Source organism: Rhea americana, unplaced genomic scaffold (genome assembly GCF_003343005.1).
Source record: "Rhea americana isolate MKP2758 unplaced genomic scaffold, rheAme1 scaffold_195, whole genome shotgun sequence".
In the NCBI taxonomy this organism is placed as follows: Eukaryota; Metazoa; Chordata; class Aves; order Rheiformes; family Rheidae; genus Rhea; species Rhea americana.
Window position 1 is genome coordinate 615,923 of NW_028186094.1, and position 26,177 is coordinate 642,099.

At 53.2% G+C, this 26,177-nt stretch overlaps 1 protein-coding gene across 1 annotated transcript in view; it reads right to left on the reverse strand.

The window, feature by feature from the left end:
- Window positions 1-10,899: 10,899 nt before the first annotated feature.
- FOXO6 (forkhead box O6) overlaps window positions 10,900-26,177 on the reverse strand; it is a 52,065-nt gene continuing 36,787 nt past the window's right edge. The window contains exon 2 of the mRNA XM_085302961.1: window positions 10,900-16,182. Coding sequence (XP_085159087.1) covers window positions 14,770-16,182 — 1,413 coding nt within the window. The 3' untranslated portion in view covers window positions 10,900-14,769. The remainder of the gene's footprint in view (window positions 16,183-26,177) is intronic.

Consider the following 26,177-nt stretch of genomic DNA (forward strand, 5'->3'; position numbering starts at 1 on the left):
AAATGAAACATAATGGACTCTTTGGAGATAAGCATTTTTTCTGCCCCATGAATAAAGCAAGACCTCATAACTCATAGACAGGCAAAGCTGCCAGCAACTTAAAAGTGCTTCCTTCTGCTTCTGGTTTGTGTTTCCTTTTAATGAAGCTCCTTCAAGCCGAGGGGGGGCTTAGAACTAGGGTTGGAAAAAAGCCCTGCCTTTGCGTGTGTGGAGTCCAACTCACAGCAGGAGGTGGGAAGGGTTGGCTGGCTCAGCCCAGGCAGCAGTAGCCACCCAGACCCTAGCACAAAGGACTTGCAGCTGTGCTGCATGCTGGGGAGAGGCTGTTCTGGCAGAGAGGGAGGTCCTGGTGGCCTGCAAGGCAAGTGTGAGCACAGAGCGGAGGTGTGGCTCAGACTGAGAGGAGCCTGTACTCAGTCTGAGCTGGAGGCTGAGGAGCGCTCTGTGGTGGCAGAGGGTCACTGCTTGACCAGAGCTCCTTTCAGACTCTGCTTCCTCCTACCTTTCTCTCTCTCCACTCTGGGCCAATGGACACACAGCCAGCCCCCATGTAAAGCCCATATATTCTTTCTTGGATACCTGACCTGGCTGGAGATGTCCCACTGTGGCCATGAACACCTGGGAGCAATCATGTTGTGATACAGCTGCGGATTTGGATGCTGACTTCCAGGGATCACATGGTCTGAGCAACCTGGGGTCAGACTCCCCACTGTGCAGCACCTGGGTGCTGGGCCCTGCTAGCTGCAGCAACCCCTCCTCTGGGTGCAGCCCACTTTCATGCATGCAAGGAGCCAGTGAAGAAGAGCTTGTCCCCCTGGAAATGCAACTTGTTCCTATGTTTGCACTGCCTCATGCAAAGAGGTCAGCATTCACATCCTTCCCAGAAGCCAAATGGCGACTGCAGGAGTTCTCCTCTCCACTGTGGAGATTTCCATTTTCAGGCCAATGATTTCAGAGAAGGTCAAGGATCTTGGTTCACAGTGCAGAGTACTCCTCTAGACAAGTCAAGTTTGCTAAAACCAYGAAGCACTTTCAAACTGGGGAGACAGTATCCAGGCCTCCCTCATTCCTCCCTTGTCTCCTGAGACCATACAGCTCATGACATGCTCCTGGACAGAGGAACTTTCCTGCATATGTCTTGCTCCATTCTTGGTGGAAGGCAGCACAATGGCGAGTAGGTGCAGTCTCCAKAGTGCTGAATGGGATGTGGGCACAAGATGTTCTCCCCTCAGCTCACACTGGGACAGGGGAAGCCCACACAGCCTAACTGCAGCCTTCGCTTTCCCAGAGCCAAGGGACATGCTTGCAATTGAATCATTTCTGCGGAGAGAGCAGGTCAGATAGCCAAGAAGACCCAAGCAACCTCCGACAAGAGACTGGCAGGTGATGGACATGAAGAGGAGCTTTGCTTTGAAAGCAAGTGTTTGGCAACTGCCAGGCATATCTGTAGCAGAGGGCTGAGCCGTGGAAAGGAGAGGTTGTGTATGGGAGTTGCATGTGATTGAACATCCCACCAAAACAGGAGAAAAGGTGTCTGCTAGCAGGAGAGATCTGCGCTTTGCCCAGCTGGCTGTGAACCCATGGTCCCCAGCAGGCACTTTCAGTGAAGGACCACCCCAGAGCTGCAGGACACTGTCAGGTTTGGGAATGTTGATGTATTACCACCACCGCTCAGAGAGCACCGCCTGCAGCATACGCATTGGCACACTGCAACCCCAGAAAGGCAGCGTTCTCAGTAACTCTGCATTAAAATCTCTGCAGCTGCAACAACACAGGGAAGTCAGGAAGGCCACAAGCCCGTAGACTCTCTGCCTATTAATCAGTCAGCCACAAGCCCTGAAACTCTGCTCTCAGGTCTGTGAATTAAATTATGGCTTTCTGAGGAACTGTAGGGCACAGGCTCTCTAAAGCCATCTGGGTACTACTAAAGCATAGGGGGTTGTGCACAGCAGCCTGGAGGTTACCTCTGTGCAATGCTCTCTGCAGTGTCCTGCAAAGGGAAAAAACAAAGCCTGTCCTTTGAGAATGATTAAGGGTATATGAAGGGGGAAAAAAAAGGAGCATAAAAATAGTAAAGAGGTTAGGGCTATGCTGAAGAGGGTCAAATCGTGGAGCCCATTCACACAGCAAACCTCCATGCCATCACTTTGTCCTCGGGGTTATGGCTAGCCTTTCTTCTTGAAGAGATATTGGGGAGCTGGCACTGCCCTCCTCATATTCCCAGGAGGGACATCTGAGATTCCACAGCTGAGGGCCGGTGTGGGGTCCAAGTTGAACTCCCAGGGACAGTGCATGCACAGTGTGGCAGGGCTAGTGGGTCTCCACAGAGTGCCTGGCATGAATAGCAAACGGACACCAAATGGCTGGATGTGATCTGACTGATGCTAACCTCTGCAACATGAGGGGCTGCAGAGGCTGTGGGGTCCATGTGACAGCACAGACTTGGCAGTCTCTGTTGGTTGCTGTAGGATACTGGTGTACCCATATGAACCTTCCATAAACACCCCAGGACATGATCAGCCCCTGGTCTCCAACCATCTAGTTTGAGCTATGCAAGCAGCAGCTGGTCTCTGGGGACATCGTGCCATGCCATTCGCTCTCTCCAACTGCAACAACCACCTCACTGTGTAAATAGCATTTTTCCCATGAACACGTATGCCTCTGCACGCATATGTACAAGTGCAGACACACTGTCTGGAGATCCACAATCCAATTGCTTTGGGATACAAGCTGAATTAGAGCTTGATATATACAGCCACAGTCCCAAAGCCACCCTTGTCCATTCAGATACACATTACTGTGGCTGTGGCACAGGCAGTTGTCAGTACACAAGTGACAGCGAGACTTTGGAGGCTCTGCCTGGAGCTTGATTCACTTTGGACTGTCTTCTGACCCAACTGCTCAGCAAAACTCCCCCAACGAGCTATGAGATGCTCCACAGCTGATGTGAAAGTGTCCTAAGTGTGTACTTGTGGATGTGCACTCACACCCAGCCAGTGCAAAATGTACACCCCCTCCTCTCACCTTCCTGAAGAAGCACACATTTGTACCGGGAGACTGAATGCACACTCCTGTGACAGAGCCTGCAYCACCCCCCTCCAGCAACACCCCACCCTGCGCACAGGCACATGGGACTCTGCTGTGTGCACACAGGCTGCACTCAAACATGGACCTAGGCTCTTTGCATTTTCCCAAGGTTACTATCCCTGCTGCTCTCCCTGCTGGATCTTTTCCTCTCTCTCTTCTTGTCTTTGCTGCAGGGAAATTAAGCTTTCCTGGGAACGGCACAAAGGGAGGCTTTTCACTCCTCTTCTCCACTGGGTCTCCCCAGCTGGCACACACGTATTAYTAGCAGTGCAGCCCATGCTGAGGAGGTTTCGCAGATGACACAGAGCATGGAAGAAGCTCACACTGCCCTCATGCTGTCTTATCTGTCCTGTCTGCACAGACGGCCTCCAGGCCAGGTGGTCGCGTTGCTTCCTTGGGCTTATTTCAGCAATAGCAGCTTGTGATGTTTCTCCTTCTCCCTGGGGTGGGCTGCTCATTTTTGCCCCATAAGACAATGCCCTCTTTCAAAAACAAAGAAATTATAAAGTACATATGAACATATGGTAACATATATTCTAGGCTGCCTATGTGGCCAATTTTCTGTATGTTACCATATGGTGCTGCGTATTTAGCAAAAATATAACTTGACTGTTTCTCTTTCCATATGGGGATTCTTTTGCCTTAATTAATAACATTGAGCAAAAACTCTTTCTAAGGTTTCCAAGATTTCTGCAAGGGAATATCTTATGACAGACACATGCTCCTGAAGGCTTTCCTCCTTATTTGTCTATAGCCTTCTGTCCTCATCCTCTTCTGCATGCTCCAAGGGCATCTGTGGATACATCTGCCTGTGGGATTGCAGGGATATGGATGCAATGCCCTGGCTTGGCTCCTGTCCCACAGGTACCCCCAGGAGCCACTGTCTTCCACCCCAGAACATGACCTTCAGTTACGGTAGTAAAGCTGAAGCTCTAGGCTGGTTCCCTCCAGCTCATGTAAGAGCTTTGAGGAATTGAGTTAATGAAACTCAGGGGTAATGGGGAGGCCACTGGTGCAGTCGAGAGAGTATTCATGGCCACAGAGGAGCTGGTTTCTTCAAAGRAATAAAAAGCAGCACACTTTTGCAGCTCTCCAATTAAGCTTCTCAAGTGCCAGTTATCTCATATAATAGTAAAATATGTCAAAGTATCCTCTCAGGACAAGCCTGCAGCCAACATCAGTGAGATGAAACTAGCCCCAGCTCTGTCGTAGTGCAGGGCTGGGCCAGCAGGAAGGAGCGGGTTGTGAAAGGTCAGAGGCACAGCCCCAGCTGTCTTCACAGGCTGGATACCCTCCCGGCCTCCTGGCCAAAGCCTATAAATGAAGACAAATGTCTGCGCAACTCCAGCTGTGCCCTTTCACCCTGTGGAGCTGGCCCTGCCTCACAGGCTGGCTGGCAAAAGCATCAGGCAGAGTAGAGCTGGTGTAGGGAGAGCAGGAACAGCAAGGAGAAATGCAGAATGGCTGGATTTTGACCTCTCTCCTTTTGCCTGTGTCTCGATGAGGATACTTGTCTCTCTTTCTTCATGCTGTATGCTGTATGTTCTGGGAGATGGAAAGGGATAAGGGCACCATCTGGGTGGTTCTSCTCTGCTGCTGTATGTCCTACTTCGGGTGGCCACATCTTGTGGAGATAGCAGGATGAGCCTGGGCTTCGTCCTACTCAACAGGAGCATGTTTCAGCCAGGCACTGTTCCCCTTGGGACTGCTCCATCTCCTCTTCTCCTACCACCACACAGATCCCTGCCAATGTTTTGTTTTAATGTTCTCATCCTTCCTTGTCTCCCAACCTTCCTTCCTCTGGGCTCTTTGAGAGGCTGCCCAGCTTGGAATACAGACATACCTTGTGGAAATCTCCTTGTGTCACTGGCTTATGCTACTGATTTGGACTGGGCTGGGCTGGCCACCCAGCTCTACTCAAGAAGCAGGCAATGGTTCCTTCCATCAGTCCATGGGAATGAATAAGGGCAATTGTGGCCTAGAGACTGCAACTAGGGTATGAAGAAGAGGCTGGGTGCATAGTTTTATCTGCCCTTTCCTACGTGACATGCTCAGCACCTAATGAAGCCTCAGTGAAGGCCCCTTCCTGGGCTCAATCAAAGCTCAATGGGAAACAGAAATTCCTTGCCTGGGCTGCCTTGGACCCCTTGGCTCCTCCCATTACAAATCTCTCCATGTTGCAATATTTCTCCCCAGGGGAGGTCATCAGGGTCTCTGTCTAACCCTCCCTGTCTCTGCCCCATCCATTGCCTCCTCCTACTCCTTCAATTCTACATCCCTCCTTTGTCCTTCTTATTTGCTCACGAGTGTCTTGTCCTTCTCCTTAGCACTATATGCACACTGAAAAGTCCACACATATCCCTTGGTCATTTGCCAGGCCTCCTTAATGGGATAKTTGTGCCTGGGTGTTGCTAGCATGAATCTGTGAAGTACTATGTGCATTAATGCTGCATATAGTCTTCTTTGGAGGCAAAGGCCTGGGCACTGCTCTCCAAAGAACATCCCCTTCGCAGGTTGGCAGAAAAGGCAGATGGTTCTTGTTCCTTCACAGAGCAGCAATGTTAATCATTGCTTTCCATGCTGCGGGAGCATGGGCCAAGCTATCAACCTTCCTCAGCCCTGCTGAATTTGCCCAGGTCACAGAAGGACCAGAGAGCACAAAACCAAGACAGAGCCTTAGTACCTTTCTCTTCCTCTATGCCAGCTTTGAGGTTGAGGAGAGAAGGAAAGGTTCTCACAGGCCCTTGCTTTGTGCAATTTCTAGAAGGGTCCTTTGGGTGGTCTTAGCTCTAGATCTCTCAACCTTGCTTTTCTACAGCTTTCCTCATCAAAACTGTGGGTTCAAGTCCAGCTCTCATCATTGAGCATTTTCAGTGATTTCTAGACTATAAGCTGCCAAGTCTCTGCCCAGCTCACAGCCATTAGGTATCTGTTCATGTCTGATTGATGTCCATCCTAGCTGCGGACAGCCACTGTTGATTCTTGCAGGGTTAGGCCATGGGGGACACAGCCAGAGCTACTCTCCCTGTACCTGTAAGAGCATTAGCTCTGTGCCATCTGTGGCTGCAGAAGTAGGGCAGTGCCTGCACCTTGCATGCAGCTGTTCCCTGCTCAGGACAGCACAGCTGCTGCATGGTCCTCCTCCACCATTTCCTCCCAATCGCCAGAACAGGACAAAGGTTAGGACATCTGCAGGGCAGTCTGTCTTTAYTGTCAAATGGAATTGTCCATTGTCCCTAAGTCACACTGGAACATGTATGTCATTGCTGGCCTTGTTCATTTACACCATATCCATGAGCTTGTGGCTGGGAAGATCCACCCATGGGCCAGGACTGAAGGTCATTTCTGGCACCCTGGCTTCCTAATGCTGCATCACATGCTGCCTGCATCCAAAGTGTCCATGTACCATGGCAGAGGTGCCAGCACAATCCAGTTCTTCAGCCTGTTGTTGTGATGGCCATCTTCCCAACTAATGGTGAGGCTGAGAAAGTGGCAGAAGAAGGGAGGCCTGCAGGGAAGAGTAGAAGGACATGAGAGCAGCTAGGGCACAGAGAGATGGAGGTGGAGGACATCTCTGACAAGACCTGTGAGTGTGGGAACARAGGGAATGATGGATGTTTAGGTCAAGAGACGGCATGAGAACAATGTCAAGGGAAGGGGGGAGAGGTGAAGTTTGATCTGAAACAACTGCAAAACAGTGGCCTGCTTCATGGGAAGGCAGTTGATGGAGAGGGGATGATGATGCCACTAGAGCATGAGTGGATTTGGGAGCAAAGTGACCCAGCCTGTGTTCTCAGGGAATTTCAGGACAGAAAGGCCGCTGATCCACCCTGACCTCTTGGTATAACATCAAATCCCACCCTCATAGCTGGCCAAAACTTCTGTTTGCATAAGAAGGTTCTATCCATGCCCTGTGAGCTATGTGAATGCTGAGCCTACTAGACTCCTTGTGGCAGTGTTGGCATTACAAGATCGCACTGGGAAAAGGTCAGTCAGTGCAGCGAAGGCAGAAGCTGTCAGCAGACAGTTCTACTGAGCATTTGGAAGATGGCCAGTTGCTGGAGATCACAGGGAACAAAGAACCATTCTCTGCTCAGGAGGAGCTGACTGAAGATTCCCTGTGTTGGGGGCTTGCGGTCTTCAATAACCATCATCCAAGAGTTTTAAAAGACTTTGAGRAGTTTTGTGGACCACTGTCACTGGGTTTTGAAATGGTCTGGAGCACACTGGAATTTTCAGGGCTCTGGTTTTCCCACTTTTTCAGTGGAAGTTAGCCTAATATTTTATAAGGGAAAACAGGACGACACGGGTAATTACAAGTCTGTCAGCCTGACATTGATCTTAGGCAAAATAATGGAAGGGCTGATATGGAATGCAATGAATAAAGAATCAGAGAGAGTGATATAATTAATGCCAATCAACAGGGATTTATGGAAAACAGATCCTGTCAAACCAACTTGATGTCTTTCTTCCTTTTTTTTTTTTTTTTTTTTTTTTTTTTGTTTTTTTTTTTTTTTTTTTTTTTTTTTTTTTTTTTTTTAACGGGATTATAAGTTTCCTCAGTGAGGTAGAAGGGTTTATTGAGAACGCAGAAAACAGTAACAGGTCACCAGAGCACCATGTGATGTTCTCTTATAAAAGTATGAAACTCAGATGGCTCATGTGAGTTGGTCTCAGACTGGATAAGTCATGAATTCAGTTGTACRGTGGCAAGCTATAAACCAGCCCAGAGCAGAAATACTGTAGCACAGCTCCAAGAGAGATTCATCTGTAGCATGTCCCACCAGCRGTGGGAAGGATGTGCTAAGCAGAGCAGATGGTTTGTGTCCCAGCGGAGCTAACAAGGGGCCTGCCTGTGATGAGGGAGTGACCCTGCAGAGTTGGGGATATAGGGGATGGTTTGCAGAATCAGGAGCACTTGGGATTAGATTGCAGCCAAAGGACTAATATTGCTCATGGAAGGTGACAATGTGAGTAAGAGTTACATCTCATCCAAGATGCTGTTGTTGGTACTTTGCAGTCATTTCTCCAGTCCTAGTACCATGATTTATCCTGGGTGGTTTCATGTCTCCAGTGAGGCAGCATCCCATGGGACATAGTCATTCCAGAGGAACCGGTAGCCTGCAAACCACCCCAGGCCATGGTCTGAATTYACCTCGCACCTGGTAAGCCATGCAGATAGTCCTGTGGCACTCCCTTGCCAGCCATGGAGCAGTCCTCAGCTCTCCAAGCACAAGCATAGAAAAGCTCAACAGCCTATATGGGCTATCAATAACACCAGACCCAGCTTCCTTCTGGCCCCATTATCTGGGAAAGGTTAAGACTTTAAYAGTGACAAAGTAGGAAACTTTGGACTCAGAACTGTCAGTGGAGGGGAGCATTTTTTGCTAGGGGAAAAGGAGGTTTTCTTTTGAGCTGTGATTTGCCTTGTGTTGGTTTCCAACAGCTTGTTCTGGGCTGGGTTGTCCTTGCATGCTCTGTGCTCATCCTGGCACTCCCCACTCTGAGAAATGATACTCTGGGAGAGCTTCATTTTCCTCTCAATACATGATTCTATAGGCACCCTATGGCTCTCCCATCTCCACCATGTGCTGAAGGAGTTCCCTGTTCCTCTGGGCCCCATTTGCAGTCACTCCGACCTCTGGCCTGCAATGGTAGCTCTTGATGAGCTGCTCTGGCCCCCAGGCATTGCCTGGCATCTCTGTTGGCAGGGACATGATTACACCAGTTTAAGCTCTGCTCCTTGGTGCTACAAAATGCTAAGCGGGGACCCATATCTGATGATTGTTTTCTGTGATCATTCTGTCTTGCCAGCCCTGTAACCTCTGCAGAAGCTATTAGTGAGGATCTTGTGTTATGCTGCGGGTTTCCTTATGAGGAATACTGAGAAGCTTTAAGTCATGCACAAATTCCTGTGGAAACTTATAAAAAGTACCTGGTTCCTGGTGACTTTCCTCAGATAACATCCTGGTTACACTCCTCCTGCCTGCTCTGCACTGTGGTCCTTTTGCATCAAACCTCCTCCAACATCACAGAGAAAYCCCTTTACCAAACTCCCCTTCTGGGAATTAATATCCCTCCTGTGCAAGCTCGTTGGCTCTTAAGTAGCTCCTGAGGTGCACACAGCTCCATCACACACTATAGCACAGCCGTGCCAGGTCTCAGGAGGCCCATATGCCCCATGACAGCATCACTCACAACACCAGAGCAAGAGCACACATGGGCCTGTTGTGACAGGTGGACCTTCAGCTGCACCGGCTCCTTTTCAACTAGATTTAGTTCACTGGGGGAAGGGAAACTGCGATAAACCTGGTTGTCTGCACTTGGATGAGCCATGGGCACCTGCTTTGTCTGTCACTTATTCCTCACAGTTGGCAGTGCCAGCAGAAGKTGCCTGGCGCAACTGCACAAGGGGGGCTGTTTGCCGGCATCTCTATACTTCCTGGTCTGCACATGGATTTTTCATTGCTAATGGTGCTTTGCTTTGTAGCTGCCCTTAACTCAAACCTTGGGTCACAGTTCAGTGGGAGCTGCCCCAATGCCCCTCAGCTGGGCTCTGTAAGGGTGAACAATACCATGCTCACATGGTACAAAGGCCAGTGTGGAGCCACGTGGCTCTCCTAGCCAGCAAACCTCAGTGTTGTCAGGAACTGCAATCCAATTYTCCATAAAGCCCTCCTACCCTGTGGTAATTATGTTTCACATTAATCACATTTTCTTATGGGAAAGTTTTTAGTAGTTGAACCTCCTTCTCCCCTTTCATCATTTTGTCCAGGACTGACCCCTAGGAACCAGCCTACGGGAATATGAGAGGCCTTTGGGAAGACCTGTGAGACAYTCCCACTCTGCCACACTGATGATTTTTTCACTGAATGAAAAAAAGTCAATCAGTGGACAAGAATTGGGTTTCTCAGGTCTCCTCATYAGAATTCTTATACTTGAGCTTTGGTACACGGCTGTGGCATGGGGACAGCRCTGGATCCACAAGAGCAGGGGGAAAAAAAAGAAAAAAAGAAAGATAAAGAAAGATGCTCTACCTACAACATCAGCTAGTGGCAGCAGATGAACTGGTGACGCTGGGGTGCTTGGGCGTGTGCCCTACAAGTGCAATAGGCTCAAGACATAATTCAGATGYTTTTAGCTGTGTGCGCTGACCCCTGTAGATTGCAGTCAACAGGCCCTTCCCCGTGAGGACTGCACAGGTRTGCGCCCAGGCAGTGCAAGGCTGGCAGTGACGCTGAGGCAGGCTTGTCAGTCTTAGAAAGTATTAATAAAAGTTTAAAGTCAGTTAAATATATATATTTYGTATCAATAAAAAAGTCAAGATAATGTAGAAAACTATTTTTCCCACAGATGATTGGCACAMGTTTGGGGGGTGTGTGATGGGTTTAGTTCCTATCTTTGTTTTGCAGGCTGTTTTATGACTGGAATGGTGGGTCCTTTTAAATCCCCAGCAGCATCACATCCAAGACAACCTGTTTGGAAAGGCTCTAGCACAGGGAGAACCTTTCCTGGTCAGGGCTGATCAGGGCCAGACCACTTCCACTGCCTGTATCCCAGGCTGGCAGAGCCATAGGACACTCTCCATGTCCCCCACAAAGGGATCCACAAAGCAGGGCTACTCCAATGTCTCAACGGCACAGCTCTGCTGTCACTGAGGCAGGGGCAAGCTCTATTTGGTCAAACATCATGTCTTCTCCTCAGTGGGCTCAGGAGATGTCCCCAGGCCCTTCCAGCTTTACCCTCTGGTCCAGCATTGTCCCTTCAAGCTTGGCCCAGCCTCACACAAGCATTGATGCCAGCAGCCCAACCTTGTAATATTTAAAACAATTTTATTCATGAAAATATGCTGTACAATGCACTATACACAGTTCTTTACATTGCCACATACACAAACTCTAATAGCACAATCAAGAAAGTTACCATTGCCTACGATAGATGTGTGGTGAGAGATGACGCCTGTCAGAGACCCTCCCCCCCAGTCTGTACAGTTATAAATACGAGGGAAAGAATGAACTGAAACTGCCATATGAAGCAATCCAGTGGGGCCCCTTCAGTGTCCCCTCAGCACTGGCTCCTTGCTCCGGGCAGGACTCAGGCTCACTGGGAGCAGGACCGGGAGCAGGCGGGTACCTCCTACCCCTAAAGGCTGTCCTGTGGGGCAGAGACAGGGCCAACAGAGATGGACGGGGCTGGCAGAGGCTAGGAAGGAGAGGGGGAGATAGAGTGTGGGAAGGTCAAAGCCAAGAGAGATGGCATGAGGTGGCCTGTGCTTCAGGAGCTGTTTCCATGAAAACTTGAGCCTCTGCCACTGGCTCCATCCCCACAAAACAGTGGAATTAAGTCCTGGCTTCCCCTTCTCTGTGCTCCTAGCAATGCCAAGAGCAGCATGGTGAGAGCCACAGAGGCAATGGCTAAGCCGTCTGCCTCCGAGGCTCTGTGTGAGACCTACCGGGCCCATATGCACAAAGCTCAGCCACATTGTCCCTGTGCTGGACACGGGGCCGGGGCATGGCTCCCTGTAAGGTGGATCACCCTGCGCCATGACCTTGCAAGGGTATGCAGGCACCGTAGCCCAGGCGTGCCCCAGCCCCTCCGCTCTGCTCTCCTCCACAGCTGCGGGGCCAGCCCATCTCACCTCCCCCTGCAGTGATCTATGCCTGCTTCCTGTCTCCCCTTGCCCGCTGTCCCTCGCACTGCACGACAACTGTACACATGACGCTTACCAACACGACTCCACCGCACACACGACAACCCCACGGTCACAAACCACAAAGACACCTTTGCAATAAGATGTGCCCTGGGGGTGGATGCCCAGGTGCACCACACTGCGGGGCAGGGTGAGGTGAGCAGGGAGGAGCAGGGCAGGCACGGGACAGGGAGGCTTTTCTCTTACTGCTAATATGGCTTCCCCTCCACATCGATGGATAGCCCATATCTGTGACACCAAAGGGCTCTCTGGGACTTTTGAGGGTCCCTGCACCTAAGCAACTTGGTGTCAGAGCTCAGCTTCCTGCCAGCAGCAGGAGAAAAAATGCCCTGTCAAGAGCAGGGGACCCGCTATGGTGGAAAAGGAGGCCCTGAAGCTGGCTCCTCCAATCAACTCATTTGCAAAACCTGATCACTGGGGTTAGCCCCAACTCACCCATGCTGCCCTGCGTGCTGGTGTGCTGCTAGAAGTGTGCCTGAAGATCAGCTGCTTGGGAGAGTCAGGGCTCCTTCCCTTTCTTCCGTGTTTGGGAGGCAAAACACCCTTTCTCCCATGGCAGCCTCATATGCCCTCCCTACCTTTCTTCACTAACAGTCCTTTGCACCCCAYGTGCAGAGCTGGGGTGCTAGGTATTAAATAGTCACTTGCAGTTGTAATTGGTTTCCAATGATTTAAATATACCTGAAACAAGAGGTGGTGTATAAAACAAATGCAGTAATGATCTTGACCAAAGAATAATCCTTTTTAAAAAAGCATTCAAGAAAGATTATATATAATAGAATATATTAAATTCTGTACATGATCAAATAATGTAAACATAATTAACCTGTAAGAATGTCTTTAGAGACTATGCCCTCTGTGTGCCTGGGGCGAAGGTGAGTGGTGGCACATGGGGCTCCTCTGTCACACTTTGCCACAGACAGACACCAGCCATGGGTCAGGAGGGGAGTGTGAGGGATACCCATCTGCGGGTCTCACACTGCCCCAGGGCTGAGCAGCTGTGCTTCCCCTATGGCTCAGTGGGACCCAGTGCCTGGACCATCATACACAAAGTGGTGCTGCAATGGGAAAGGAAGAACTAGGCAGGAGAAACATGTCAATCCAGTAGAATAACCTTTGCTGCAATTCAGGGTCAGGGGGGTTAAGTGAAAGTCTGTGATGCCCAAAAGGAAGATGGGCTGTACAGAGAGCCTGATAGGATAGAGAGCTCTCTCCTCCCAGCCCCTGCACGTCCTCTCCAGCTGCCCATGAGGCTGCCTGGGGGCCCACTAGAAAAACCAGGGCAAAGTCCCTGATGCATCGACAGCTGCGCTGCCCCAGAGCAGAGAGCCCTCACCCTAGTTGTGCAAGATGGCAACAAGTCCATATGCCCAGGGCTCTGGTTCATTCCTGCCCTGCAAAACAGTGTGAGGCAGACTTGGGCTTCCAACACACAACACGGCCATGTTTGACTCATGGTGCAAGTCCCCACAAGGCACTGGCCCTCATCAGACTGATGMATTAAGGTGTCTGCAGGTTAGGGGCTGGCCCGCTGTTACCGACATCTTCCTTGGCCTCTCTGCCCTTACCAGCTCTCCTGTTAGCCCAGGTACAGGGTGGTGAGCCCTCAMGGACAGGGATGGTGGCTATTGGCTGGAATCACTCTTGGAACAGTTAAAGACCTCCAGGAGCATGGAGGCAAGTAGTGTGGGTCATGCTAGCTGAGCAATCCTGGGGTCCCTCATGAGTAGTAGGACTAACACTATGCTCTCTCTAGAAGTCTGGCCACAACTTCCCTCCTGACATACATACACACACATAAGCACCCTTGCCAATGATGAGCAACATCACGGTCCCCCAACTTACATTAAAAGTCCCAGCACCAAACACCCAAAGCCATGGGTGAGCCAAGATGGGACTTGTGACGCATTGCCCACAGGCTTTCTTCTCCTCTTTCCCTAAGCTGGACTCTTCATCTCAATGCAGCAACTCAATGGCAAAAGAGTGTATGCAATCAAATAAATACACACCACCACCACCCCACCTGACCTTGTGAGGTCCCCCTGGCCTGCCTCTGCCACAGGGGATCCAGGCTAGCAGCATGTCACTCCCAGCAGGACCACATTCACACACAGCCTCTGTGTGTCTGCCAGGGCAGACAGAGCTGTGTACCACACATGCAAGAATGTGCACACATGTGCTTTGGGCAGGCAGCACTTGGATTCAGCTGCAGAGTTCAAACTCTTCTGCCATCACTAACCCCTGCTTCTCCCTATTTGATAAGAAAACCTGCCTGGAGCCATACAAGGAAACCGCTACAGTGGACATGGCTTGGGTGTGTGAGCCTGAGGGCTGATCTTCCCAGAGCTCAGATCTAGATGGTAGTGAGGCCTCTTACCCTGAAGCAGGTTTCCTGCTCCTGATACTTCCATTTGGAGACTTAATTTTCTGAGGTGGCTCAGAGAAAAGGGTCCCTTTCCAGACAGGGGTGCACTAGCAGTGCTCATATAAGGGGGTCTTACATCACCAGCCCTCACTGCTCCATCACCCAGCCCAAGGACAACTGACACAAGGAGAAATCAAACCATCACCAGTACAGCGAGGCATTTGAACTGTCTGGAAAGGCTTTTCCTTCCTGCTCCCCCATGCATGCCCTGGGGAACTGCACATGGCTTTCGCTGCTTCTCCCGCCTGCTCACCCTGCTTCCTCCAGCAAGTGCTAGTGGGAGGACCTGACAGGCAGCGAACCCCAGCAGACTGGGCACTAGCTTTGTGGTACGCCCAGCCACTCCTGTCTGGCTGGCTAGGGGCTGGGGCCAGGCCCTATGCCTCTATCAATATTTGACCTTATGGTTTGTGTTTAGTGTTGATCTCAAGTTTAAACCGATGGCTCTAGCCCATCTTAACAAATAAAGGCAGAAGAGAAAGGAAAAAAAAAAGTTAGTCTCAATGTTCCCCTTGTGACTTCTTGGTGGTGAGTGTCTGGACATGTATCACCCAGGCACCCAGCTCTGATTAGTGGGCTGCGGGCCCCCAGGTAGTGTGGGCATGTTGAGCGCATTCTGCGGTGGAAGAGCTGAGTCGAAGTTGAAGTCCATCTCATCGCTGTCCATAAAGTCATTCAGGATAATTGACTCCACATCACACTCCAAGCTCCCGTTGAACATATCCAGGTCCAGGTCTGCTGGGAACCTGTCTTGGCCCAACACAGGGGGGTGGACAGCCCCTGGGTAGGGGCCCTGCAGTGAATCCAGTAAGCTCATGTGTGCCCCTTGGTTATTAGCGTAGGAATGCAGATGCCCATGGTGTGGCATGGTTGTCATGCTACATGTGTCACTGGGCAAGCTCATAAGGCTGACAGGATTAGCTAAGGCACTGGTGTTGACCGCAGGGTGGTGACTGGCTGGTGACGGGTGGTACAAAGTGTTGCTCTTCATGAGAGAAGCTGAGTGGGCTGGGTAGGAGGACAAGCCCTGCTCCCCACTCCCGCACAGGAGTGGGTTCTGTCTGTGGCCGCGGGCCGGCACCATGGGGCTGGCCTGTGGTAGGGGCAGGTCCGCCTGGACCATGCTCTCCTTGTGTGCGTAGGAGATGGAGGAGAGTAGGTCCTGCAGTGAGGCATTCCTATAGGAGCTGACTGGTGAGAAGGTGGCTTGCTTGTTCTCCTGGATGGTCTGCATGGGCAGGCGGCGCATAAGGCTCATGGCCGGCTGGCTGTAGATAGTCCCACAGTACGTGTTGGTGGCAGCCCCCATGGTAGAGCACTTGGAGTTGAAAGTGAAACTGGAGCTCCGTTGCCGCAGGGCAGCTGAGGGGAGCTGCTGTGAAGGGCTCATGTTATAGCCATCCTGTAAGTCATCCAGCAAGCTCTCCCCAAGGCTCTCGTTCAGGCTGATGGTACCAGTCAGATCCGTCAGCCGGGGCAGCTCCACAGAACAACGGGCATTCAGGGAAGGAGACATGGTGCTGGAGGGACTGGGGTACATCAGAGGAGAGGACGGGGTACCGTCATCCTCCTCCAACTCATCTGGCTCATGGTTGGACATGATGGGCGAGAGGCGCCCGCTCATTGTGCTGGCTGAGGAGTTGGCCCGCGTCCGGAAGTCCGCCCAGGCGTCGTACTCATCACTGGCGTGGGAAGCAGGGCTTTCTGACCACTTGGCCTGCTGGGAGGAAGGACTGTCCTCCCCACGCTCCTGCGTCACTTGCAACTGCTTCTTCTTGCTGGCCTTCCCCTTGATCCGCAGGAACTTGCTGTTGTTGTCCATCGAGACTGCCCGCCGGCGGGGCGTCTTTCCAGTCTTACCACCCTCAGGGTTCAGCATCCACCAGGAGCTCTTGCCAGTGCCCTCATTCTGCACACGGATGAACCGGGTGTGCAGGGAGAGGTTGTGTCGGATGGAGTTCTGCAGAGACAACAAGCACAGAAGAGCTGGTCAGCATCAGCTCCAGTACCACAGGCGCAGTGGGGACTGCCAGAGGGACTGGAGGGGCACAGGGTGATGCAGGGGACCATGCATCTTCTGGGTTGCCACAGCTTTCTGAGGCAGAGGGGCTTTGCTCTGTTGGGACTCCAAGGGTTCAGCTGGTGGATCTCACCAATGGCACTGCCAGGCATTTCACCTGCAGGACCAGTGGTCCTTGGCCCTTTGTTGAATCTATCAGCAAGAGGATCTGTTAACGTAATTTTGGTCATGACGGGGAGCGTGAGGGGAGTATTTACATGCCTGGAAGATCTGTACCAGCCCCACAACAGGCAAAGTCTTGGGGAACTTTCCTCCACTGGCAGGAGTCAGGAGTGGCCCTCTTTGGAGCCTGGGGAGCAAAAAGGTGCCAGAGGCAGTAAGAGCAGGGGAAGCAGGGTCTTAGTCTACATTGAAGCCAGGTATGTCAATGAGGAGGTCATGAACTTCTCCCCCCAGCCCCGCCCCAACCACCCACTCAGCCCAGAATAGCCCACCGGGATGCTCCTAGCACAGCCTGGCACACTGTCATCTCTGCAGAGGTCTCAGCTCACTTTCCCCACTGCCAGGCAACTGCAGGCCCTTGTGGCTAGTTTCTTCCCCTGTTCCATTGACAGATGGCCCCACATTCACCCTGGGTACCAACACTCAGGACTGTAGTCCATACTGGCTCCAAACCACTTTCTCTGTCTGACATCATGAGCCCCCCTTCCTCCCTCATCACCAGAAAGGAAGAAATATGATTTCCACAGAGTGAGGAAGCTTTCATAGAAGCTCAAAGCAAAGCATCAACCCTATGCGAGAGAGAAAGACATCCTGTCTCTGAAAGGCCTGCTCTACCCAACAAGTGGGGACAGGGAGTCAAACAGAGAGACTGGTCTCTGCCGTTTGTGTGGCAGAAATGGGAGCACTTAGAAAAGATTTAGATTCAGGGGCACAGACACAAGGCAGGTGAGACTCACACTGTGCAGGAGCCATGGCTGAGAACACACTATGGTCTCAATCCCTGCAGGACATTTGGAAACTAGCAGTCCAAGGACAGTCTTGCACAAAAACACAGCTCCAGTGAGAGTGGCACACTTGCAGCAGCCACAGCCCGGCTAGCAGTTATCTCCCAAGAGGAGAGTTAGSTCTCTACAGCACACCCTGCCCAAGGGGCTCTAATACTGCCACACAAGAGATTTGCAAATATAGCTGCAAACCCCATTGCCAACACAAGGGCTGGTGAGGGAATGCTTTTCCCATACACCTTTGGCATTCTGGGTCCACATCCAGCACCACAAGGGATTTTCTTATTCAGAGTAGTATTCTGTTCCTCTTGTTCTTTGTTACTGCTGCAGCTCTAAACAGCTATCTGGATGGAGCAGGGAGCTTCTTAAAGAAGGCAGGAGGAGGAAGGAAGCTCTCAYCCCAAGCCTCTTCCCAATGCAAGTATGCTCATCTACTCCACATTTCTACTAAGAGCTCAAGAGCTCGGTGAGGAACTGCATGAGCTGTCCTAGCCCCTGCAGGAGGTAAGACTAGGCTCCCACAGCTGTGCCAGGTCTGGCCACAGCCAGTGCATCACTGAGCCCATCTCAGGCCAGTTTCCAGGTGAGAATCARCCCCACTCTTGGAACCACCTAGCAGCCAGTGGCCTTCCCCACTACTCTGTGGGGTGATGGACTCAGGTGATGACTTCAGACTGATGGACTGACGACCAAAATGGCTGAGAATATCTGGCTCTTGCCTGCTGGTTTGATGTAGCTCATTGGAAGCTGTCCTAGTACTCTGTGCCTCAGTTTCCCAAGTGTTMAAAGAGGAAAGGCAAGACGCAGACCCCAGGGAAGAGCAGACCAGAGAAGAGCAGGTGCAAGGTGTAGGAATCCTTGTGCTGGCACTGCTTGAAGACCAGGTGCTTTACAGAGAGGGGACTTGGGCTGCCAAAGGGAGGCATGTGGGCTCCTTCTGCCCAAGCTTTGGCCCCAGTTGAGCTGCAGGAAGGGCAGAGAGATGAGGAGGCGGGAAAACCAAGGTGCTAGGGAGAAAGTTTGGTGCCTTTGCCGGTGTACAGTGGAATACTAATGAAGAGGCGAGTGAGTTCCAGCCTCATCTATCATATTATGTAATGGCTTACTTCTCTGCACTTCATTTATTTGGAGATTGCTCCCAGGCTGGCTCCTCGCCAGCAGCCACCAAATCCAAGTCTACAGAAATCAATCTCGCGCTGACTGATTAAGCCGTGTTTAGAACTAATTGCTCCTTCGTGTGTGGGGAGAATAAATTACGGGCTTTAATTTCACATCTTTAAAATGCAACTGCAGGTATGGGCTAGCCATTAACCCCTTCGTGCGTGGCCCCACTGCACAGCCAGGAATAGAGCAGGCTGGGGCTGGCACAGCTCAGGGAATAGATTGGGACATGCACTGCCCTGTCACCTTCTCCATGACACAGCCTGTCCACACTGTCTCTCAGCACCCTCAGCCAGAGCAAGCCAAGGGAAAGCCTTCCATTCCCTCCTTAAAAAGACCTCTCTSTTGAGCTATGCCATGACCCATGTTCCCCATCATGCAACTAAGCCACTGTGTGAATGGCAGAGGACAGAAACAGTGTACACAGTGGCCAGCACATTTGCAGGGGCAGACCCACAGGCCAGCCCAGTGACGCTGTCTTGCACCCACACACAAATACCTRGTGGCTGGGGATACCTATTCAGGGCCTAGCCTGGGCTGGTGAGAGCAGCCAGCAGCCAGCCTACCTGATGCCTGGAGTTGCCCACTTGGCAGAGAAGAGGGAGGAAAGCTCTGGGCTTCTCTTTCTGCCCTAAGGAGTGGGGTGCCCAGTGCCCTCCCAGCACACAAGTAATGCAGCACTGGTACTTAGGACACACAGCTCTGCTGCTGCTACCAGTATGTGGCACTCACAGCTACCCTTCCAGTGTGGCCACAGCCACTGGCCACAGCCAGTGCATCACTGAGCCCATCTCAGGCCAGTTTCCAGGTGAGAATCAACTCCACTCTTGGAATCACCTAGCAGCCAGTGGCCTTCCCCACTACTCTGTGGGGTGATGGACCCACCCATCCTCAATGGGTGACAAGGTCCCAAGGAGGTCCTGAGGGAGCCATGTGGCAGTGTTCTCCTGACAGGTCTGCTGGGCACCTCATGCAGGACTGGGGACTCTCCATAGAGTTGAGGGGCCCAGGCCAGGCCGCATGCCCTTCCTGAGTCTGCTCAGCCTGAGAGCTATAGCCCTCCATCATTGAGGTGCTGTGCACACCATGGAGAGAGGTGTTGGGTGTTTGGGGGTCCTTCCCTCAGCGTGGAGTTTGGTTCACTGGTGGAATGTGAGGTCATAGCATCTCCTGTAGTGGAGGCACTGTGGGGATGATGAGGGAGACCAGGTCCAGTCCATTTGCAGGGAGCCAGGTTGCAGCTGCAGAGCCCCAAGATCATCCAGCTACAGGGAGGGAAAGAGAACAGTCCTTGCCCAGAAACTTGTGGCCCAGGCAGGAAGAGGACATGGCATCCCCTAAGCAAGCAGCAGTCAGAGGTGGCAAGAAGAGCTGCCAGCCTCGCACTGCCCCTGCCGCAGAGCAAGCATCAGGCCAGCACCCTGTGGACCAGCCATTAGCTGGAGCAACAGGGAGAGAGTGAAGGGATTTGCTGGACCCAGTGGCCCTGGGAAATGCCAAGAGACAGGGATGACAACCAGCCCAGTGCCAAGCTCCTCCACAGCCACTGCCTCTCTCCTGTTTAAGCCCCTCCAGTGCAGGACACTCAAGCACCAAGTACTGCCCAGGCTGCAGCCAAGGAGAGGCTGGCATCAAGCAGTGGACAAGGCTGGCTGGGGGCAGCTGGCAGGGTCAGACTGCTGGAGGGAGAGGAGGGGACGGGAGGCCATTGAGCTACAGAGCTTCAGCAACAGAGCTTCATTAAGAGCCGAAAGACAGCAGCAATTAAGTGCAAGGCGCGGCAAGTCTGGCTCACTCCTCATTAGCACCCGGACACGCTTGGCTGGCCCCAGCTCTGGGTGCACCTCAGCAGGGCAGCCAGCTGCACAGAGGCGGGCCAASAGCTTATTAGCACTATGCAGGCAGACACTTACTTTGCCCACCACCTCCCTAGCAGCCCCTCAGGCAACTCCACCAGCAACCCTTGGCCCACAGCACCCAGCCATGGGCTGGGAGCAGAAAGACCTGGTTGCATRTCCAGAAAAGGGGCTCAGCTCCCAGCCAGCCCCTGGCAATACAGTGATGTGCACAGGACATCAGGGACAGGGAGGGAGCCAGCAGGGCTATCAGCCACCCTGGTCAGCTGCTGCCTTAGCTGGGATATGCCCAGGGCTGTTGCAGAGCTGAGCAGGGTGCAGGTGGAAGCATGCAAAAGAAGGTGCCAGTATCTAGTGCCCCACTGTACTTCCAACACCTCTCTGCCCCTCTTTGTCCTCCATCACTTCACACCCCAGACTAGACCTTTGCAGCCAGCAAGGATGACCATGTCTGTCTCCCTGTCTGTCCTGTCTGTCTCCATGCAACTCTGCCCTGTGCCCCCATTCCAGTGGCACCACAAGATATGTGCAGGTGGCACACAGCCAGCCTGGCACTGGGCTTAAGCACCATTTGCTCCAGGGTAATGTTACATGCAGGGCTCAGCCCCTCATGCCCTCACCTCATTGCCTTTGGCCCTGTGGCTGAGCACAGGGCTTGGTTCCTGCCTGYGGTGAGCTCCCCAGGCCCAGATGGTGGAGGTTGCAATACACATCCTTCCTGGAAAAGCAGAGACATGTGACTGGCTCCTCTTGGGCACAGCCATACAAATAACTGCCAGCTCATCACACAAGCCAGTGGGTGCACCACTGGGGTGGTTAGCATCATCCCTATTTAGAGAGACTAGAGATCCTGGGACAAGATCTTAGAGATGGCAGAGAGCAGGGAGATGCTGCTAACATCCCACCTCCGACCCTTCAGGCAGAGTCCCTCACCCAGGGCCACAAAGCTTGGCTGACAGTGCACTGACCAGTGATCCTCACTGCCCCCCACAGCACCACTCTGCACAGCTCCATGGCCCCAAACCACATCCCTGCAGTGTTCTGCACTGGGAGGAGGGAAGTCAGGAATCCTCAGCCTCCAGACTGCGTCCAGACTGTATCAAGGCTCCCTGTTGTGACATGACACTTCTCCATCGTTTCAGGCACTGCTAGACCCTGGCAGCCAAGAGAGCTGGTTGCGGGGTGGGGGGAGATCAGAGCCCAGAGAGCCTGTGCAAGAYGCATGAGGAAGGAGGTCCTAGCAGTTGGCTGCTGGAGGCTTTCCCAGCACAGTAGACCTCAGTGCCATCACGGTGCCTGTCTGCTGCAGCTGGCTCAGACAGTCACTGGTGCAGGGCCCAGCCCTCGGGGGCTGGCGGGAGCTGTGGTGCTCCCATGAAGCCTCCTCACCCCCTGAGGAGCCCTTCTCCACGGAGCTTCATTGTCAGGGGAACAGCCAGTGTGAAATCGGTCTGATTAGCAATTAGTCCCATTGTAAAAGGATTAGCCAGACCCCATTGTTTGGATGAGTGACTTGACTATCAATTTGCATCTGGCATCCTTGCACTGGAGCATTTTCCCTGTGTCCTTTTGACCGGACAGACACTGTCTGGTGAGGTTGTGCCTGGCATCGTTGCTATGAGCTGGCAGGAAGAGTTGGGTGGCAGGAGCCAGCAGCATAAGGCAGGGGCGGGGAGGGGGGTTCACAGCTCAGACCCCGGCATCCCTGCTGGGCACAAATGTAGGCTAGTCAGAGCGCTCCCAAGGTCGGCCTGGCACCAGCCTGCCTGACGACCAGCCATCTACCTTTTCAGCCCTTCTCAATTTCAAATGCAGTGCTCAGTCCCGGGGACTCCTCCAGGGGAGCTGCAGGTGCTCAGTATCATTCAAAAGAGGCCACTGTTTTAGACCCCAATTATGTAGCTCATCCCTGCAGCCACCAGACTACCATGCAGCCAGTACGACCCAAGCTACATGCCCCAGGGGTTGCTCCTCTACCCTTGAGATGCCCAAGGCTCTCAGAGTGCAATGGGAGACTGGAGGTCTTGCACATCTTCCCTGTGCCCCAAGGAGATAAGGGGTGAGATGGGGCAAGTGGAATTCATATGATAGCAGGATTGCACAAGTCCTGGTCTAGGCCAGCCACAGAGCAAAGGGGCCCCTATATCTGGTGCAGCTGGTGAGAGGGTGGGGAGGCAGGTGCTGGGCTGCGGGCCATGCATGAGCTGTGAGGCAGGCCCCGTCTTGCGGTGGATGCCGCTCTCCGCTCATTCTTGTCCCCTGCCCCGGGAGGGAAGCCAGCTCCCTTGCCAGCGGCAAAAGGCAGCAGGGCCCCTGCTCATCACCACGTGCATGCCCTGGGATGAACTGCTGGGAAGCTGGATGCTGGATCCAGCTTAGCCGGTGATGGGAGTTAGGCATGAACAAGAGTCAGTGACCAGAATTCGGCACCAAGCAAATTTAGCTGAGCAATAAGACATGTGGTTGATGCCACCAGTGTAAATGACCATGGGGTGCTGTGGCCCTGCCAAGCTTGAGAGCCTGGAAAAGGCTGGATCCTCCATCCTTTGGAGCTCACAGCTCTGTAACAGGTCTGCCCAGGTCGAATCCCATGCTGGGTCAAGTCAGCTCACTGTTTCACACCTTGCATGATCCCTATTTGCTGACCTACACCGTCCTCTCCAACATGCAGAATCATGTCCCATCCCCATCTCCAGTGTGTTGATCCGTGAGGGATCCAATGGGCCTCTCTGGGAACTCTGGTCCAAGCTCAGAGCACAGGGAGCTCTAGGCTTTTCCTCTATCCCACACCCCCAGCTCAGCTCTCCACTACCTGAGGAGGCACGACCTGCTCTCCTATGACCTGCAGGAGAGCTAACATACAAGTGACCTGTCTGGAGCCATGTGCAAGTTTTTCCCTAATACAGCAGTAGGGACAATTCAGGGCAGCTGGTTTGTGTCCAGGCCCTACTGACCTGCCCGTGTCCCTTGCCACAAACCATGTTCCTATATCCTGTCCCAATCAGTGTGCTCTGGTCTGCCACCCTTTCATGTTGTCCACACATTGCCTGGGATCTTTCTGAGCAAAAGCACAAGCACACAAGGAGGACCAACAGAGTAGTTTCATTCTAGATGTGCTCTGTCCCCCTGAAAACCTCTTTTCCTCAGTTCTGAGGCTGATCTCCACTGACAGCTCCAAGCATGCATGGGAACCACTGTCAGCAGTGTCTGTGCAGGGCTCTCCTGTCAGGCCAGGGTCAGTACTCCCTGCAGCTGCCAAGTGAGTAGCGGTGGGGCAAGCATGCAGGGTTAGCTTTGCAGAGCCGGTCCAAGAGCTCCTCTGTTTGTCTTGGCAGAGGCAGTTTGGCTGCACTCGCAGAAGAGTCTGTGAGTTCCCAGAAAGCCCCAATCCCCTTGCAGACGGCCAAGTGGTCTGGCTGCTGGTGTGGGCCTGCTGGGGGCTGCACATCTGGCCTGGCTGCTAGTCAGGCCAGCTAATGAGCCCATTACCTGGCTGAGATTCGTATGCTAGTTAACAAGAGGAAACAGTGACAGGGCCACTAATGAGTGCTCTGCCGAGTGCTCTCCAGCAGCATGAGCATGGCTCTAGGGGTTAATTGATGCTTATTTACTTCTTGCACATAAAAATTGCAGGTACTGGAGGAAATATYCCAAGGACCAGAGGCTGCCAACAACCCCAAAGGTTGCCATGCAGGGTTGATGGCTAGTGGTGGTGAAGGGCACTGCTTCAGAGCAATCATTGCCCCATGGCATCCTTGCTGAGAGGACTAAAGAAATCATCCTTACACAAAAGATGGCACTTCCCAGGTATAGCAACTCCTAAGTGCATTTGTCTCAGGGATGGGCATCACCATGGCCTCCTGGTATCACCCCTGGGAGCCCAGACAGATGGGTCAACCCAACTCGCTGCTACTGGCGTCACCATGACACAGACTGCCCCAGCATGGGCCCATCCCCTCCATCCCACCTAAAAAGGCTAGTAGCTGTGCACAGCCCACCAGTCCTGGCACCAAAGTACCACATCCTGAGCACGGCCCACGCCTGCTTGATGAGCAGATGGGAGCTGGCATGCCACAGCAGCATGTACTATGCCAGAGGGATGGGAAGTGCCCCAGATATTCATGGCATCTCCTGATGTCAGCCATCCAGGACAGATGGCCAGTGCTGAAAGCAGTCCTCCCCGGAGCCTGCTTCCTGTGCCATGCTCAAACCAGGGAGCAAGACAAGACCAGTGTCACCTCCTATAGCTGCAGCACTTGAGCTGAGTGCAGGGCCCTGTCACATTAGCCAGCTCCACAGAGCACCCTCCTGCATATCTGGGCAAAACCAGCCTTTCCAATGTGCCTTAGATTCCAGTGGCACCTGCTCCAGGCCGGGAGTAGCACATGGAGGCAGGAAGATCCACACAGGTGAAGACCAGGGCCAGAGCAGCAGACTTACTACATAAATCCAGGCTAATGCATGATGAGGTTTCTCCAGCTTTGCACCAAGCTCCCCTAGGACAGGACATGACCTGGCATCAGCAGCACGCCAGGTTCAGGAGAGCCATGAATTCCTGCTGGCCTCTCTGATGTGAGCAGCCACAGCAATTTCTCCATCTCCTCAGGGCTGCATCAGGACAGGAGAGGCACACAGTCTCTTGCAGGGGAAGGGCAGCCCCAGTGCAGGGCTTGCTCATATGGCTGGGCAGCCTGGTGTTCCAGCAGGTGTTTGTGCATGGGACAGAGTGGGTTTGAGCTGACTGACACACACATGGGACATCCGCAGCCAGCTCTGCGCAGCTTTAACCCTCTCCCAGCAGCCAGGCAGGCCACAGGGGAGCACGGCTTGCCCCTTCTGAGCTACGTGCTGTTCACTGGAGGCCAGGGCAGAGTAGAACCGCCAGCCAGCAGGGCCAGGTGCATCCCAGGCAGGGATGCCCATGGGGTGGGTTGCTGCTGCCTAGTAATGCCCACACCGGTTTCTTGCTGGTGGAGGGGGCAGCTGGAGCAAGGACAGACGGCAAGGAGTCCAGTGGAGGCTCACTCGCACCCGGCCTGGGCAGAGATACTGCTCCTTTCATCCATAATTAATTTGTTGCCCCCTGCCAGCAGAGCCAGGCACGAGGCTAATCAGAGCTTGCAGCACAGCAGCTGGGATCCCCAGCCCTGGGTCTTACAGCATTGGGCAATGCAGATGGGACCCAAAGCTGCAGCTTGTGCTCTTCACTGCCCCATAGCAACCCCCAGCCAACTGTCTGCACTGCCTTCTGTCACCCCACAGCCAGCCCTCTGCACAGCACCTTACAGGGTCCAAAGCTGGCTGTCTGTGGTGCCCCACGTCACCCCACAGCTAGCTTTCTACAGTGCCCCAGTGTCCCACAGACAGATCTCTGCAGCACCCCATAGCGTCCCCCAGCCAGTCCTCTACAGTGTCCAACAGTATCCCTTAGTCAGCCCCCTGCAATGCACCATAAGCACTCCAGAGACCCTCACACGGTCCCTGGCACCCTACTGCCAGCTCTCTGCACCCCAGCCATTGCCCCACACCTGTCTCTGACAGCTCCCTGATTGCAAAGCCTGGGCTGTCCCTGCTGTGCCCTCCACAGCACCGTCTTTCCCAGAGAATCACTCCTGGAGTGAGGCCGGGGTGGGGGGGGGGAGGCACGCTGAGTGCCCAGAGCCCCCGGGAAGGGCACCGCTGGGGCGCAGGGACRGACAGGGGCCGCCACACGGGTGCCTGCCTCCCCGGGTGGCCCCAGCACTGTGCGGTGGCGGCATCCCGCAGCGAGGGTCTCGCCGGTAGCTGCCAAGCGGAGGCGAGGGTATTCAGGTCAGTGCTTCGCCTGAGCAGAGCTGGCCTGACGTGCCGCTAATTGAACCAAATGCCCATTAGAGGCGTGACGGGCCGTGTCAGTCACAGGCCCACCATC